General features: G+C 46.1%; 1 protein-coding gene across 1 annotated transcript in view; it reads right to left on the minus strand.

Annotated features, from left to right (window-relative positions):
* The window catches only part of RCSD1 (RCSD domain containing 1), a 32,831-nt gene continuing 15,239 nt past the window's right edge, over window positions 1–17,592 (minus strand). The window contains exons 2-7 of the mRNA XM_026038555.1: window positions 7,701–7,808; window positions 5,094–5,180; window positions 3,728–3,799; window positions 2,214–2,417; window positions 1,042–1,687; window positions 1–434 (exon numbers count right to left, since the gene is read on the minus strand). Of these exons, the coding sequence (XP_025894340.1) occupies window positions 1,049–1,687; window positions 2,214–2,417; window positions 3,728–3,799; window positions 5,094–5,180; window positions 7,701–7,808 (1,110 nt within the window). The 3' untranslated portion in view covers window positions 1–434; window positions 1,042–1,048. The remainder of the gene's footprint in view (window positions 435–1,041; window positions 1,688–2,213; window positions 2,418–3,727; window positions 3,800–5,093; window positions 5,181–7,700; window positions 7,809–17,592) is intronic.

Raw genomic sequence — 17,592 nt, forward strand, 5'->3', positions numbered from 1 at the left:
TATACACATATATATCGGTCCTACAGCGATGAACTTCATGTAAGATCAATGCAGGAGAGAAGAAAATGACATTTTGGAGCTCAGTAGGAYTGAAGAACAGAAGGCCCAAAAGTGGTGGTGGCTGCTGGGCCCAGCCAGGACACCATGTATCAGGTCTCTCAGGTCCTGAATATCCCCTAAGAAAAGTCATCCAGCACCTACATTTTGATCTCGGAAGCAATTATAAGCCAGTCTCTAACTCTGATTGTAGCAGAAGATGATGGTGTGAGAGCAGAGGACCAGTGACAGATCACTCAGTTCTTGGATGCTTCTTCACCTCGGAAGATATCTGCATTCTGCTCCTCTCCCACTACAGTTTTCCAGTAGCTTCCGCATTGATTGGGCTAGATGGCTCCTGTTCATGTGTTGTCTCCTCTGTCTTGACAGGGTATGTCCTTTTGAGAGGGAAAAGTAAATAAATTATTACAAATAATAACAATTTTAAGTAAATACAAGGACAGGGAATCTGCAACAGATATTGTGCTTAGGGGTACTTTGGGGGTGGCAGGGAGAGGTGAGCTGCAGCCTGAGCACCAGGCTCCTTCTTTCAGTTCCTCCTTGCAAAACCAAGCGAGCATTTCCAGAGGGCCATGCAGTTGATGTGGAATGGGATATTACCTCAAGCATCTGTGGCTATGTTGGGTACCAGTGGTTAGAAAATAAGCAAGAAGATATAAAAGAATAAGCCTGGCTTTAGCCAGTGGAATTCCTCTTTTATTTTAAGTGGTAGGTATCCATGTCTGCATGGTTCCAGGGCTAACCATGAAACTGCTAAGTGTGCAAACACTATTTTTGATGGCAAAGCTAACAAGTGGTTTGGAAATGTCTCTTTACATCAATTAGCCTGATAGGAGGGATTGTATCACATGAGTGGTTTTGGATCTATAGTTTGATATGTGATATGTGGGGATAAGCAAAAATGTTAGCATGCCTCTGTCATTTCATTAGTAGGCAAAAAAAAAAAGCTATTTTAGGAGACATCATCATGCAGATCTATCTTACCTGTGCATCACAGTTGCTCTGTGTCCTGGTCCTGTGTGGGTGGTGTTGACTCACTGGCAGTTTCCAAGCCTGCTGCTGCCTGTTGTGTCTCTGGAGCTAATGGGGTTTCTTCAGCGCTTGGTGTTCCCCGTGTGTCTGTGCTCTCATTGGTCTCCTCCTTTTCCACTTCTTCCTTCTTCTTGTCACCTTTTTCCTGTTCACAGGCATTGTCTTCCTCTTCTCCCTGTGAACCCTTGCACACCTTCTCTTCCTTATCTCCAGAGGGAGGCTGGGAAGCATTCTCCTCCCCTGAGGCACAACTCACCTTCCTCTCTGTATCCCCTGCATTATTCTTGCAAGGAGTCATTTCCTCTCCCTGTTTTTCCTCTCCCTGTTTTTCCCCTTTTTCTTCATTTTCTGACCTGCTGGATCCTCTCCTTGATGGAGGCTTCTCATCATATCCTGACTGTTTCTTTGGTGCTTTGCTCCCTGTTTCTGCCTCTTCTGTCTTGCCCTTGGGCCCAAACACCTCATCTCCATCTTCTTTGGAACCATTTTCTGGAGAAGAGATGTTGATCCCTAAATCTTCGCCATCTCCATATTCTGACAGAGATCTTCTGAATCTCCTGGAGGGCGGTCTGCGCTTTATTGATCCCCGTGTCCGCACCTTGAATACAGGAAAAACAGACACTGAAGAGAGTAGAGAGTAGTACTCTCTAGTAGAATACTACTAGAGACAGTAGAGAGTAGTACTGTAAAGCAGACGGAGAATAATCCCGCCAGAAATTTGATTACTATGCTGATTGTTTCATTTCTCCTGTTCTTCTTCCCAGAGGTAGGTGGAAGGGGACTGCTTTACAGGATAAGCAGCTCTCTCATGTACGTCATTCCCCACAGTAAAGCTAGTCTTTGTCCCAGTTTTGACTCCAGTCTTAGATCATTGTCCCAGTTTAAACTCTGGCTCTCTGTCCAAGCTAAATCCTAAAACAAGTTTTTTCCATTCATTAGGCTTTGGATTATGGTAGTTGGAGGAGTCAGCACAGCAACTGGGCATGGTAAATGAGGGTCACAGCTCTCCCCTTAACTGCCGGGCAGTCGGTCTCTGTGGGCTCTCCAGTCTGCAGGGCCACACAAGCCTCCCGTTCCACCTCATCCGCAGGAATGAGTGGCAGAGACCCCTGCCCAGCCCCTACCTTGTTGTAGAACTGCAGCTGCGTGCCTTCTGGGGGCTGATCAAAGCTGACCGGCGTCTCTCTGGGTTCACTGGCTTGGGACTGGATGCCAGGGCTCGTCGGGGTGGAGGGCGGCGTGCTGAACGGAGAGACCATGACTTTCAAGCCYGGGCTTTTGGGGGATGCTCCTGGTAGCAGGGCAGCCGGAGCAAAAGCCAGGTTGGCCTGCAGAGGAGAGCACACGGCGTTAGCGCGTTCCCGGTGTGCCTAGTACGCGTTTCAGCCACCTGGGGGAACCCTTGCTCGYGCCACGGGACAGCAGCCTGCTGTCACCCCCAGCTGTCACCACCCACAGCTTCTGCTCACAGGCCCCTCCTGGTGATACTGTCAACAAACAAGCCCGGGCAGAGAAGTTATGGCTAGACATTTGTCCTTCCTCAACAGCTGGATCTCGGGACGAAGTCTTTTGTCATCCTGAGGCCTTTAGGGATTTTCCAGTGACCGAGCCAAGTCACTGTCATGTACAGCGGCTGGGCCAGGAGAGCAGGAACAAGCARCCAGCAGTCACTCAGGGTGCAAACCACCCCTGCTCCTACTCAAACAGACCTCACGTCTGCAGGCCTGGGCCGCAAGTCTTTAGAATGATCCACGTGGTCATAGGGAGTGAGGAGATCATGGAAAGAAGCAAGTTGGTGATTGTTTGTGGAAAAGCACTTCCTTATTGACACCCGCTGGCCCGTTCCTAAGAAGTTCCTGTCAGCAAATGTCCTTGGGTGCGTTAACGGGGACACTASTATGAATGGGTTGTGTTGTGTCAGGGCACCCAAGTGGCGTCACGCTCAGGAGTGGCACATGCTGCCGCGGGGGCAGCCGGCAGTAGTAGGGCACTATGTCCATGGGCTGTCAAGTGCTGAGAGATACAGATACAGCCCTGGGTGTGTTTGTGTGTAACTCAGGGGAATAGGGACAGGGAAGGGCAGAGCTTCTAGGCACTGGTAAAGGAGAGTGGAGAGCTGCTTCCTCACCATCACCATGGTTTTAGCTCTCTGCGTTCAAGGCCAGCTCCCTGGCATGGTGCAAGCRTTCAAACCTTTTCCAGATTCTTGTGAAGAAAGAGCTAGAAGAAGCTTTAGACAGGGTTTCTCTCCCCTTCTCTTGGGAGTTGCACTTAAGCTGAGGCCCGTGCCCTTGATTCCCCCCYGAGCTGCGCTGCTGCCATGGCCTTGCCTGGCCACGTACCCTGCCTGTACCCAAGCCCTGACCCTGACCCTGAACCTGGCTTCCTGGCTTGACCTCACATCATCCTTCAGGCTTGCCTGTTGCATTGTGTCTGACCCTGGTTACCGTCACAGGCCTGCTCTGTCCTGCTCGCATGTGTTTTGTGGAGCTGGGCCCTTGGTGAGGAGACTGCTGCCTTGCTTGCCTTGCTGTCACCCTCAGAGCTCCTGGCTCCCCCTCCGTTGTGGCTGCTCCACCACGGAATTCGTTGGGACGGAATTTGTTGGGACAACTATGTGGGCCCTTCCAGAAYGTACCTGAAGCTTTTCAATCATCGGGGAGCTTTTCACCTTGACCTTGAGCACAGGGCAAGCGTTTGGAGATGGCTTCTGCAAAAAGAAAATGAATCAGKAAAAGACCACATTAAAAGAGATGAGAAAAAGGAAATCCATTGAAAGCAGGTACTTGCAAGTGGCAAGGAGAACGTACTTGTAGAAGAGTAAAGCAAACCTCATGCAGGACCTTTGCACAACTGCTGTCTTCTTTCCTAACTCTTTTGTGAACCAGCCATCCTAGGGCTCTACATCCTTCTTGAGGGAGAAGAGATAATTGTCTGCTTTTTGGTGAATTATCCAAGTCTGGTTATGTGTAATGCCTTTACTGATATTTGGCCTTCAGAAAGGAGTTKAATCTATGATTAAACTGACATTTTTTGAGGGCTAGACAGAAAATAAATCTTCCTCTGAAAGAATACAGGCCTTAATGTTGGTAAACATTTAGGACTTTTTTATGATGAAAAAAAAAAAAAAGGCTTTCTGCCAGCACTTGACTAACAGGGTTAGCAGGCATCCAATTAATTTGGACATGAAGGGCCTAAGTGACCAGAAAGGTAGAGCTGTAAAAGGCTGAAAACAACTTCAGAAAAGGAAAATGATGTATTTAGCCGGGGCATGTTTCTCTTTTGAGATCCAAAGGAAAAGGAAATAATCTAAGATGGTAAAGCTTTTGCTATGCTCCTCTGGCTTGGAGGCAGCAAAGGCTATAGGTATTAGAAAAGAAGGCCTAAGAACTGCCTCCTAAGGGCAGGTGGCAATGTGGCATTTGGGGTTAAACTACGCACACTGAAATACAGAAGGACAGAAGCTACTGGGAAAGGTCTGAACATAGGAAATGCTAGTGGGTAACTGCCACCTTTTTGGGATCTACTCATGCAAAGGTAGAGCCCCGGTCAGGACAATRCACTGCAGGTACTGCTGAAGAAAAATTCTTCACTCCAGATAAATTATTTCTCAAGAGCAGACCTATTACACCATTATACTCAAACTTCTYGTGTACTTATGAAGGCAATAAACAGCATAGATGCCCTCAGAGCTAAATGCTGCTAAAATCTAATGAACAGCAGTTCTTGCTTTGAAAAACTTGAGAGGCAAAACTGATGTATCTTCTGCTCTGAGGRTAAAACAAGAGCAGTAGAAATGGAGCATGTATCTGTGCCACGGGAATGGGAAGTAGTATGGAACAGACTCTGCCAGGGAGTCCTCCAAGGGGAGTCTGCGAAGGAAAGGTTTGATGCTACGTGGCTGATGTTACGCAGCCCAATCACTCTAAATCTGTGTCTCAGAAGTCAGAGAGAACAGAATGCACCAAAGGGAGACCGTGACTTTCTATTAAATTGACACTCACTTGCTCATCGTTTTGGCTTGTCTCAGTCTTAGGATACAGCGGAAGGGAGCATGGCGGTTTCCTTCGAGTTGGCTTATGTGATGGTACCTAAGAGAAGAAAACAACTCAGCAGAGGGGGAATCTTTTTTTTTTTTTTTTTTTTTTTTTTTTTTAATTAAAAGAAAAGGAAGTGAAATTGAAGCACCAAACATCATACTCTATGTGACTTGCTTAGATGGCAGGGTATAACTCCCCTAAGGAAACATCCAAAGGCAGCGTTTAATATTGGCATATGAGCTGGCATGCGAGGTGGGCTTACAGCATCTCCTAACCCAATTCTAGTGTTAGAAAAACAATCTTAATCCCTTCCCCCCTGCATGAACTGCAAGGCTCTGTGTAAAGAATACTCTTCTAAGCTGTGGAGGGTGGAGAAGCCTTCTGAGAAGCTTCATCTCCAAAGCTGGAAACCCCCTCCCAATGGAATAGCTTGCTATTGTTCTTTTTCCTGTCTTATTACTGGTATTCGTTTACAGTGAGTCTTAGCTTCCTACCCAGTTTGTGATCTTGCTACTTTAATCTGAATTATTTTAGGGGCAAAAAGGGACATTCTGCCTTTTTTTTTTTTTTTTTTTTTTAAACATGGCCTACAATCACAGATTATTCTCCAATGAAGAAGAGCAGGTCACAGAGACAAGACCTCAGCTGTGATATTTAATTTGACTAAGAAAGAGATTGGTCAAGAGAGAAACTGCAGGCACATTTATTCTGAATGTSCTTGGGCTCTGGGAAGTACAGAGTTCTTACTGGGAAGGAAGAGCTACAAAGTATTGCACATGTAGAGTTGCTCCTTCTTACTTATTGATTTTGTCTTAAAGATTTTAATCCTTTCTACTTTTATGCCATATTCATTGCCTCCTGCCAAGCTGTTAACACMCTTTTTGTGCATAAACACATGAAATATATGTGAATAATATTGTGGGTACTGGATAATATCCGCAAGATAATACTGGATAATTGTGACGGTGTCTTACAGGCAGGCACGTGAGAATTTGGATCATGGCATTTTTGCCCTCTGTGGACTTGGCTGGTTTAGGAACCAGCAGACCTGCTGGTGGTGCTGCAGGCAGCTCAGGGCAATGTTGCATCTTTAGGCAGCCGCAGGCAGCCCTGCCCTTTCCCTTGCATCACTCGAAGGAGCAATAATATCACATCTTACAGAAACCCCACCATTTTGCAACCCAGGCAATGCTGTGTTGTGCCCCAGCGATGTGCGAGAGGTTTCCTGCTTGACAGGTTCCCCTTTGCTGGCAAAGGTCAAGCAAGAGTTAAAGACCATCCAGTCAGCCATTAATCTGAGCTCGAGAGGGTGGAGAAGTGACAGATGGCTTGGAGAGAAAAGACAGGAAACTTTGTACTCCTCAGTCCTTAGAGAAATGGAGTTTTCCCCCACCGTGGGGCCTCTCCATGCTGCCTTGGCTTGGGAACAGCAGAGGCCTGCTGATAAYACTGGAAGAGGTCTGGGAACTTGCTGCCTGCTTAGGAGTGGGGGCCTTAGTGCAATTAAATCCCATACCTTAGAAAGAGGAAATGACTGTAATAGACGAATGCACTGGTGACTAGGGAAGACAAATGCTTGGGAAGACAGTGGTTATACACATGCTGGTGCCTGACTGTGAGAGTGTTAACCCGTGATRAGGGGCTGTATGCCAGCCCTGCAGCGTGGCCAGAGGTCCCACTGCACAAAGCCAAAGCCAGGAGGGGTGATGGGGAGCACTGTCCCCTTCCCAGCAGGGACAGTGCTGAAGTCAGCTGAGCACCAGAGGGAAGCAGCTTAGTTTTAAATGAGCACCGACTAATGGGAGCTGTCACTGGGCATTCACCTATTTAAAAGAGTGTAATAAAAGCAGGGATTGTCTGAGGAAGTCAATCTCCATCCATAGCATTGTCTTTCTTTACTTCCTAAGAGGAATTCAGGTGTTTTGCTTATCTGGTGAAATACAGCTTGTGTCTACTATTGCTTGGCATAGCAGAATTTCAGTAGAAACGCATTTCACCATGACAGAAATAGGCACAATCTGAAATGCTGAAATTGGGAAGAGGTTACAGGGGCAGGTAAAGAGACCACTTCTGCTCCAGCACCATATAGAAGGAACTACCTGAGGGAAACCGTCTTCTTTTACAAACACAGTACTGGTGATCTGCTTCTGAGATGCATGGTGGCTTCTAAACTGCAGTCTGTTGTTTGCCTTCTTCTTCCATAGTTCAGGAATTAGGTTTTTTTTTATTCTTTGCCACCCTCTATCCCCACATACATCCGCAACATGTCCCAGATCATATGTGCATTGAGTGTGCTAGGGAATACATATGTATCCTATGAGGTTTTACTGTGTCTCAGTTACAGCATCTAGCTCTCCTGATGTATGGCTCTACCAGAACACTCATGTACAAGTTARCAATGCAGGGAAGATACTGTTAGAGCTTGCAACACCCTGGGAGTCAAATCCTTTAGGAAGATTGAAAATTAAGGTGGATATATGCTTAGATCAATCAGTCTCTAACATCTGGAGGCAGGGATGATTGCCTCATTTACCTCTTCTTTTACATACTTGTGGCTGCAGAGCTCCTTACCTCTTTTCCACCGATACTGGTTGCTTGTTCTTTGAACTTCCCTGCTAGCTGAGCCACTGATGGTGTTGCTGACTTGTCCACCTCTGAATTGGTCTCTATTGGCCTGTTCTGACAAATCAGGAATAGCATATTATGAGCAAAAGCTGGAAAAAGCAAGGAGGCTAGCGAGAACTATGAGCAATGAACCAACAGTCCTTGTTTTGTTACAAGCTGAGACCTCAAAACAACAAACCAGGCTACAAATCAGCATATAGGAACTTCATACCTCTGATTCCTCTACCACCACCATTACCAGCACCACATTTATTTCTTATTTCTCTCCCTCAGTACACTCTTGTTTATCTGTTAGAAAGTTTCACTACAGGCTGATACTAGAGGAGGACATTTCTGTTTTTCCAAGGGCTCCACCAGTGTTGTCCTTCTTCCTTCATGCTGCTCTGTCTGGAAGGAAAATGCCTAGCTAACAGAACCTCTCCTTCAGCGTTGCTAGAAGTGAAGGGTCTCGAACAGAAGTTGTCCCATCCATAGGCCATTTCTTTTAGGCCACCATACTACAGGGGCTGAAGAAGTAGGTATGGAAACTCAAAACCATGCTGAAGAAGCACCTAGTTTCTAGATGAGAAGTAAATAAAGGGATTACACTAAGGATCAGCCCAAGTCATAGAACAGCTTGGAGCAATTTCTAGTGTGAAATATGTGGTATAAAACAACAGGGCTAGAGCCCATTTCTAAATACTCTTCCCCTTCCTTAGGGAGCTATTTCTCCCAGAACATGCCATCTTCTGTTATAGGTATCTGCTAGTATCTGCTATTCCCTGTTTCCAGAGTCCTGGCTACGTCTGCCTTTCTTTGTTCAGCTTTCCTGCATCCAGCTATGACAGCTGTATCAAWCTCTCTCTTCCTGGTGAACTTCTACTGTGTTCCAACCATCTTTTCAGTCTTCCTTGGAGTACTTAGAGACCGGGGTAGCAGCAAATAATGGAAAACGAAGAAACAGTGAGGTAGGCAGATCACCGGGGCCATTTGTTGCACATGAAAAATGACTGGGCTGAGTGGGGTGAGAGAACTTTCCTCTGCTACAGGAGAGCTCCATGTGGTGAGGGAAGAACAGGCTGGAATTATGAAGGAACGAAGGAAGATCCTGGGGACAGAAGGATGTGTTGGGAGGCTTGGCTGCAGCATTCCAGAACCCGGAATATCTGGGCAATTTCAGAAGTGATGTGTGACTGGAGCCCCAGTACAGGCTGGGGAGCTACAGGTGCTCTGAGAAGGACTCGTTTCCTCCCCTACAACCTCCTTTCYGCTAGTACTAGAGCTGCTTGCACAGCCCTCTGCCCAAACCCAGGAATGACAGAGCACTTCCCCTTGCCCTCTCTGACCCCTTGTTTGGGGCTTGRGGGTTTATTTACTTATTTATTTGTGAGCTACAGCTGAAAACACAGCTCCCGTTCTCCGGATTTGATGGAAGCTCTGAGGCTGGACCGGTTCCGAGCATTTCCCGCTCTGCGGGGCCGGGCCTTGCTGTGCGGCCCTCCCGCGCGTGCGGCTGGCCGCGGGCGCACAGGAAGCTCTGGACATGCCATTCTAAGATTAGAACAAGTAGCCCAGGGGCTGCGTCCTCCAGAAACTGCCAGCTGCAGACTCTCTGATTACGCTATGCGTTTTGCAACAGGAAAAGTCACTTCTCGGATCCTTTTTGGCAATTACGCTGCAATCCTGTAGCCATTTTTTTATATGGCTTCTTCTTTTTTTTTCCAGCTCATGTGCCAGGCTGCATGCCTTCTGATCCACAGAGCTCACTCTTCCTGGKCACTGACATGCAGAAAGTTCCCTTYGCCTCACTAAAAGAAGGGCCCTGTCCCTTTCACTTCCTGAGAWGGGACTAGCAGTCACCCTCCTGCTCCAGGGAAGGTGGGAAGCCTCCCTTTCTCACTCTCCCCACAGAGATGCAGCAGCCCTCAGCCTCTGACACCATGAGGACACATCTGCTTCTCTCCCTCCAGAGCTTCAGTGCCTGGATCTCTCCTGTCCCATGGCATGAGTGCTTTACCTCCCATGCCTGGTAAGACTTCTAGTCATGGTGACATWACCCCGCTTTTCAGGATGATGAAGAGCAACATCTCTGCTATTGTTTAGCAAAAAAAGTTGAGATTACTCACATCCATATTTTGTGTGCTTGCAGCCCACTGAAGATTCTTTTGCTTTTCAGAAAAGAAATGCAGTAAGCCCACATGGGCTAAAAATAGAGAGCTAACGTAGAAGTCCATTGGTAGCCTGGTGCCTGCTATTCCAAACTCTTACTGATCCACTAAAAAAAGAAAAAAATCTAAGCTCTGCAGATTCTGAAAAATGTCAGAAAGAGCCGCAAAACTAGAATTAAAATGTACCATCAGTGTAAGCATGATGCTGTCTACAGAAAAGGAAGTGCAACTAATGAGTTCTCTGTAAGGGGTTTCATTTTCCTCTTGCAAAAAAGTTTATAAAACTGAGCAAATTTGAAAATACTTTTCAACATCCTTTTTCTTCATCAGCTTTTAAAACTGCATCTACTCCTTTTGAATTAACAGCGTTAGAGAAGAAAACTCTGCTTTTATTTGTTGATTAGGTCATGGCAATTACAGTCATGGCAACTCAAGCTTCTCACCAAAGCCCATCCTTCCACCCATCTCTGACCCTGCAGTGATTGCCTAAAGAGGGGGCATTGCTTTCAGCATGGATACAGGCTGCCTCTCTCACAGGCTGCCGTTAGGGCTCCCAGAAATGCCACAGGACGCCCCTGCTGGGGAGGCCCCCAAGTTGAGACACACGGATGCAGTGGCACAGGTAGCTGTGGCGAGCACAGTCCCAGTGCCATTGGCAATATCATATGCCAGAAGTCACTAGGGCTAATAAACCTGACTGATGTGGGAGTAATAGTGTCTTGCAGAGCACTGAGTGGACCCTTCAGGAGAGCAGTTTGCGACAGCACGTTTGCGATTCTCCTGCTAAAGGCTGCAGCAGGCAGAGAAGGTGTGTGTTAAACACACAGAGCAAAGAAGGTTCTCAGGGCACACAGGGCACAGAGCTCCAGACACTGAAGTGTTTCTCTCTGAATAACATTTGTGCAATCATACACACAAAAAACTTTTTTTGAAAAGATTGTGGATTTAACCTACAGGTAGCAGCATCACAGAAGACAACAGCTTTCTAGGAAATAAAAATCGAGAAAAATCCAGGGAAAAATTGGAAAATGGGGGCAGGACAAGGGATTTGGGGATTAATTTGAATGTCCTGTTGTGACTGGCACAAAACTGGCTCCAGCAACCCTCTGCTAGAAGTTTTGGTCATGACCCTGCCCCTTGCAATTAAAAGCTATCATGACTCCATTTCAGGGGACTGGTATCCCACCAGGTTTGTTCCTCCTCTTGACACTGTCGTCAATATGCCACCAGCAACAATAGCCTTAACGGGTACTAGTGCGGGGCAGAAGCAGATGCCAAGCAAGAATCTGGGTTTGGCCTGGTTCCTGTGTTTTGGGTGATGAAAGGAGCAAAGGTTTTTAGCTACCTCGCAGAAGACTGTTTTGGCTTAAGTGGCCCTTAAATACCAGCCGAATGACAACAGAGATTTGTGCTGCCCTGATCTCCCTCCCTCTCCCCTGAATCCTCTGACTTGACAGTTTTTGCAGTTAGGAAACTTTGGCCAGAAGGAGCACCTTTTACCTGAGCACAGAGCCATTTGCAGCAAGGCTGGTGTCTGTAGTGGTAAAGACATCAGTAACTATTCCATGAGCGTTTATGTTGTTCCCATTCCCTTTCCACCCTCATTTTCATGCAGCTGTATCTCAGCCTTGTTTTGTGGCCACTTCCTGACCTTTACATCCCTCCCTTGCTTCTAGAGAGCGTCGCAGGTTTCCTCACTGGCATTTCTCACACCAGCCCATAGCATCCGCCTGCCTTCCCAGGCCGTGCACGTGCACAGGTACTACAAGGTTCCCCTGCGACTCTCATGGTGTTTTCCATTGCCACACATACGATCTCCCTGAGAAAATGCTAAAATCATGAAAAACGTTTTGTGCCAGCACCATACACAGTAAAGCACAGGAGGCTGAGTCAAGTCTTCTGTTTACAGAAATAGGATCCTGAAATACTGATCCTGAGATCTGCACACTGAAAACAAGGGCGGATCAATGCTTTCAGGGCACAGCTTCATAAGATTCCAGGTTTGGCGAAAAGACAGCTTATGTTTTTAACTGCTTGTTCTCCCTTGACCTTTCCTTTCCCCTTACCCTCTTCTCATGTGCCAGTTTGTGGTCAACTGGATCACTGAAACGATACAGATTAAAAATATCTCCCTTTCCTCTTTACGAGGTTATTTTTAACCTGGGTGGTTTCAGCAATCCAGTTGACAGCGCAGCCCTAGGAGCACTTGCCCTGCCACACAGGTGGGGGAGGGACGGCAGGAACAAACTGCAGCCCATGGGTGGCAACTTCAACSGGTTTGGCTGAAGAGGCCAGAATCTAAAGTAACGATGTCCTTACATGGCCTCTTGTTCACAGGGTTGGTGTTTCAGAAGGACGTACTTGTGCCTGCCCTCTGGTAAAGGCTGTGCTAGGCCGTGGYGTCAGCATGTCGCCCTGCGATACGTTGCCTCCTATGCCAGGCATGGCAGAGCGCTGCGGTGAACAAACACACAGGGCGCCCACGAGGGAGCACACTGCTGGCAGCGGTGGGATCTGGTAGGGGTCTGCAGTAAAATACCTCACATACTGTGGTGGAGAGCTCCAACAGCTCCCCTATTCGAACAGCAGCTCCCACGTACTACCACTGGGGAAAGTGTGTGGCCCAAAGTGTGGCCCGAAGCCAAGCACTGGCTCTGGCGCCTCTCAAGCAGACACAGACCCCAGCCCTGCTCGGAGGGCCTGACAACATGATGACACAAATTTTGCTTTCTCTCAAAATTTTTTCTCCTAATCCTTCTGCCCCACTGGTGAACAAGGTATTCAATATTAAGAGGTGTGGTTTTTGTTTGTATGGCAGTGCGAGAGGTTCTGCATGGTTTCAGTGTGACTGTGGTGCTGGTTTGAGCAGCTGCCATCCTCACCCTCCCTCAGCTGTGCTCACAAAATTGCTTGCAGGACTGTGCCATGAACCAGGCTGGGGAAGTAATTCAGCCTAAAAATAACCCAGCCAATAAAAGGTTGTTGTTAATGCAGGACAGTTCCCTGAGGTGGTTCACCAAGCCATCCTCCAAAGAGCTGTGCTGGCACAATGCAGCAGGCAACACGACACAGGCACTGCTGGAGCTGCAAAGCTGTAGCTGCCCTATAGCTCTGGGACCTGCTCAGCTAAGGGAGGAATGGAGGAGGCACCTGGGGGAGAAAATTACTCAAGACAGAGTTGCTGCCAAGATAAACATCATCGCCCTGTGCCTGGAGAACACCAAAAAGCACTGCAAGAYGTGTTTGTCTTTGAGGTTAAGTGCCTATGGCTAAGAGGCTGAAATTCAGAGGGGAACAGAGTTTCTTGCAGACCCTCTTTTTTTCCCACCAGTTGAAGCAAAGCAGCGCTCCTAAAGCAGCATGACATGCTTTCTGGTCAAAGGTTTCCCAGGCACTGCACATACCCTTCTCGTTTTTCAGTAAAGTAGCTGCAGGATTTAGGGAGCCAGCCAGTCTTAGGCCTTGTCTGCATGTGAAAGCACATACCACGTGCTCTGGGGTAACTATCTTCGTTTGCACAGGGAGCAAAACAACCGTAATCTGATATGGGTGCCYTTTTTTTCTGTAGTGAAATCCAACTCTTTCACAATAGGTTCAGCTGAAAGAAAACYATTCTCAGACTTCTCAAGTACCTGCTTCTGTCAGGAGACAACATTTCGTGAGCGCTCTGTTAAGCGGTGCTGAGGAGGGTTGCTTCCCACAGGAGCCCTCCGGGGAGGGAGGTGAGTGACTGTTTCTTCCCACTGCAGGGAGCTGCTGCAGCTCCCTCTGTGCTGAAAGGATCCCCCCACTGCACTCTTGGGGTTTCCTGAAGCGCACATATCCTACTTGATCAAGCAAGGATGAGGTGATGACAGTGCTAGCCTCTGCCTCACCAGTTTGGTGTGTCCATGTCTACAGAGAAGAGCTAATTCCTTCTCCCTGCCCAATCTTCTGTTCATCTGCAGGGGCCAGGTAGAGGCAAGAAGGCCCCTGCATGGTTACATACAGTGTACACAGCATCTCTGGTACAGTTACTGTCTGGATTTGAACCTAWGCTCTGAAGAAGGCATCATGAAGCATTTTGTCGTGACCACCCAAACAGCATGTATGTGAGATCAGCCCATTGTAGTTAAAGACTACAATAATATTCAATAGCAATGCAAAACATAGTATCAATGTACCTGCATTAAATGACATGTTTTTTTTTTCCTTCAGATATGAAGGATCTTTTGACCCTGTTCTACGTATAAATGTCTAAAGAAGCCAATTCTGCAAATAATCTTTTCCTAGATCTAGTTAAATTATTGTTTAAGGAAGAGGTTCTAATGAAAACTGGAATTAATACCTAGGTGTTTTAAAACACAGAATGATGCAGAACTAACAATCTTATATTCACCTGGACAATTCTGCTACTCTTGTCCTGTACAATGGCAGGAAATAGATAACTGAATTTTCATTTCAACCTCTTGTCACAGGCACCAGCAATTTCTGCTTCCATGTTTTAAGTGRTTAGATGCACAGGTGTATGGAACTCCACAGTAGAGAGATTTTTGCATGGATAATTTTGCATGGATAACTTGAATTTAATCCCAACTAAAGAATATTTTTAACATTTTTCTTTTTCTTTTTTTTTTTTTTTAGTTCATTTGAGGAGGAATTCTGTACAGCTGTTTGTGTAGGTTTGTGTTTTTCATTCAAAGCCATTTCTCTGTGTTGCCCGTTTAGAGCAATCCCTATTTGTAACCTCATGCCAACATAATCCAAACTAATTTGTCTGTGTGTATGTGAGTGCATCAGTGGCATCAAGATCATATTGAATGAGGCACATTGTTAGGACTGGGAAAGGAGAAATAAGCTAGAGGGAGAGATTTAGAACAAATATCCCCCAGAGAAGCAAACTGAAAGGCAGGAGGGTGGGAAAATAACTGAATCGCAGCACAAGGAATTGCTCAGCAAAAATTGGTGGAGGATGTGCACAGTATGGGCCTGTTAATTCTTCTCATTATCCACAAAAGCATCACCGAGGGCTGAGCACAGATTGCCCAGGAAGTGGGTGGGCTCACGCTTGTCCTGGCCTGTTTTTTACATCCCTAGAAGGAAATCTCAGGGCGCCTGTTCCACTGGGGCTSAGCAGTCTGCTGGGCCCTTGTCTCAAGAGGCAGTACGTCCCAAAATGTAAGCCTTGGGTAAACAAACCTCTTCTTGCTGCGCTGACCCCACTGCATCCCAACGCAGCATCTTTCTTCCYGTCCCTCTCTCTCTACTTTTCTTCATAAATCGTTCCCATTGGAGACCTTCCAGCTCTCTGCTTCAGGAGGGATTTAGGTGGTTTATTTATTCTCTTGGCTTCTTATCGGGTAATAAAGCTGCTCCTTGTCTGGTTGTGTTAAATTTTTACTACTGGCAGAAGCTCTAGCTAAAAGTAGATGCAGCTGTGGCTCCTGTGCTACCTCAAAGCCAGTTCCTGTCCATCTTTGTATTGAGACAGCACATAGCACTTYGGGATTTTGCCCCAACACTCTCACCTGTATTGCTTACCATTCATTCCTCCCTTATGGGACAGGAGCTGCATAATGGTGCTGGGCTTCACCAGAGCAAAAGCTACAGTGTGACCCTTTTCTGCACCTACCTTTGGTGGGGCTGCTGTGAAATTTGCATACCAGAGTTTTATCATAGTTATTTTTCAGAGAAGGACAGGACCAGAATACTTTGTACACCATTCATTTGTATCCTAAATGTAGGAAAAGAATCACTACCTTTCAAATTCTGTTTTATTTTTCTTAGAGCAAATTTAGTTGAACCTGAATAACCTCCTTTCATGTGCCAGATTAGCATTTTTGAGCTTTAAAAATGACAGGGATCATGAAGTTCTCATATTTTTCCTCCAAGTTGGAATCAGCTGTCCGAGCAAAAAGGAATATCTGACCTCAGCTTGCCATGGGTCATGCACTGTCAGGAGGCAGGAATAAAACACAAAAGCAAGCTGAGGAAAGAAAGTAAGATTTCCATTTGAGATTCTAAAGAAAGGGGGAAAAAAATCAAAGAGAATGTCAGGGCTCATATAGGACATACAATCTGGCTGCAAAAGAGCTAAAAGAAATATGGAGCTGAGTAATAATAGTCCAGGCATTTTGCAAAATGCTTGGCCATCATATGCCCAGACTGGCATTTTACAGATAGTGTGCACACTACCACCGAGTTCTGGTTTGGCTCGGAACAAAAACAATTAGTGGAAAGATCTCTCTGTCTGTTATGAGCTTGTGTGCAGCTGTGCAGGATCATCACACTTTTTTTYCCCCTAATAAATTCAACAGCCTCCAGATCAGATGGACATTATATGGAACAGATTCAGTCTTGTAGCTCCACAGAAGGCAATCTGTGGCCCTTTGGGATATGCTATTAATGCCAAAATATGGACTCCAGATTTCTGAGTGCTCTGATTAGCACTCAGATTAGATCTGGGATCAGTCTGAGCTCCTGGGCCATGAAGACAGGTTAAAAACTCCTATGAGTCAGACACACATTTCTTCTGCACACCTATCTAGACTTTCACATGGCTGTAGATTCTGGTTTTCTTCAGGTGGGTGAGTGCTCACTAATTAAGAAGTCTCAAAAAAGTAGAAACATATTAGCCATGGAAGTTTTGGAGACAGGCAGGAGGAGGTAAGAATTCCTGATTACACATGCAACTTTCAAGACTAGTCATCATATTTAGAGACCAATAATCCCTAGCAGCTTTCTTCCATATTAATGAAAACAAGAGCTATCACAAACAGTCCTAAAGGAGCACATATTTCAGTCCTTTTCTTATATTCTTCTTTTTCTAATGTTTTCATTTGAGAGCAAGTCTCTTGCCTAAGTGTAAATCAATGCAAGCCCATCTCTTGAAGTCTGAATAAGCTAGCCACAAAACCACTCTGACAAGTACAACATCCCTCCTCAGAAAGGATACTCAAGTCAACACTTATCATGTGGATGAATGAACACGGTATGTGTGCCTGAGCTCAAATGCAAGGCTCTTCCATAGCCATAATACTGGTGATAAAGTGGAAGGCACTTTTAACTATGGAGCAGACAGTATGAGGAATGCTGACTTCAAAGCAGAGTTGCATGTTTGTTTTTTAAGAAAATGGGCAGGAAAATCCTACTTTACATAAAAATATGTAAACTTTTCCTGTATTTGGGAAGCTATTTCTGCAGAAAAACATTTTTCTCAAAACATACAGTGGTCAGATCTTGACCCTCCCCTCCAGAGAGCTGCCTCATGAGCTGTTGCCATCTTGGCACTCAGTGTCAAGCACAGTGCAGAGTATAACATTAGGATATTCCAAGTCAGTGATGGTGAGCAGGCGTTATCCAGAAGACACCTAGCAACTCCTCGATACAGTGCAGTTGTTTTGGAATTACAAAGATGCAGATCTGCCAAATCTAAAGGCTCAAAAAATCAAAATCTGGGGATTGGGCAGAGGTGGGAGATATCCTATCAAAATCTAGTAAAAGAACAAACACTTTTCAAAGGAAGCAGCACTGTGTTGAACTTGTCTGCTACTCTACAAAGGGATGCTGGATGTWCTCCCCTTTAGCTATGAAGAGTAGAGGGGAAATTCCTGTTGGTTATGCTACTTATAGTGACTTCAGCTACTCCTGCCTACATATAAAAGACCAAGAGAATTAGTTCAGTGGTTGAACCGAGGCTCCTCTCAAGAAAG

The sequence above is a fragment of the Nothoprocta perdicaria genome, unplaced genomic scaffold, assembly GCF_003342845.1.
Source record: "Nothoprocta perdicaria isolate Ctin4 unplaced genomic scaffold, notPer1 scaffold_212, whole genome shotgun sequence".
Lineage (NCBI taxonomy): Eukaryota > Metazoa > Chordata > Aves > Tinamiformes > Tinamidae > Nothoprocta > Nothoprocta perdicaria.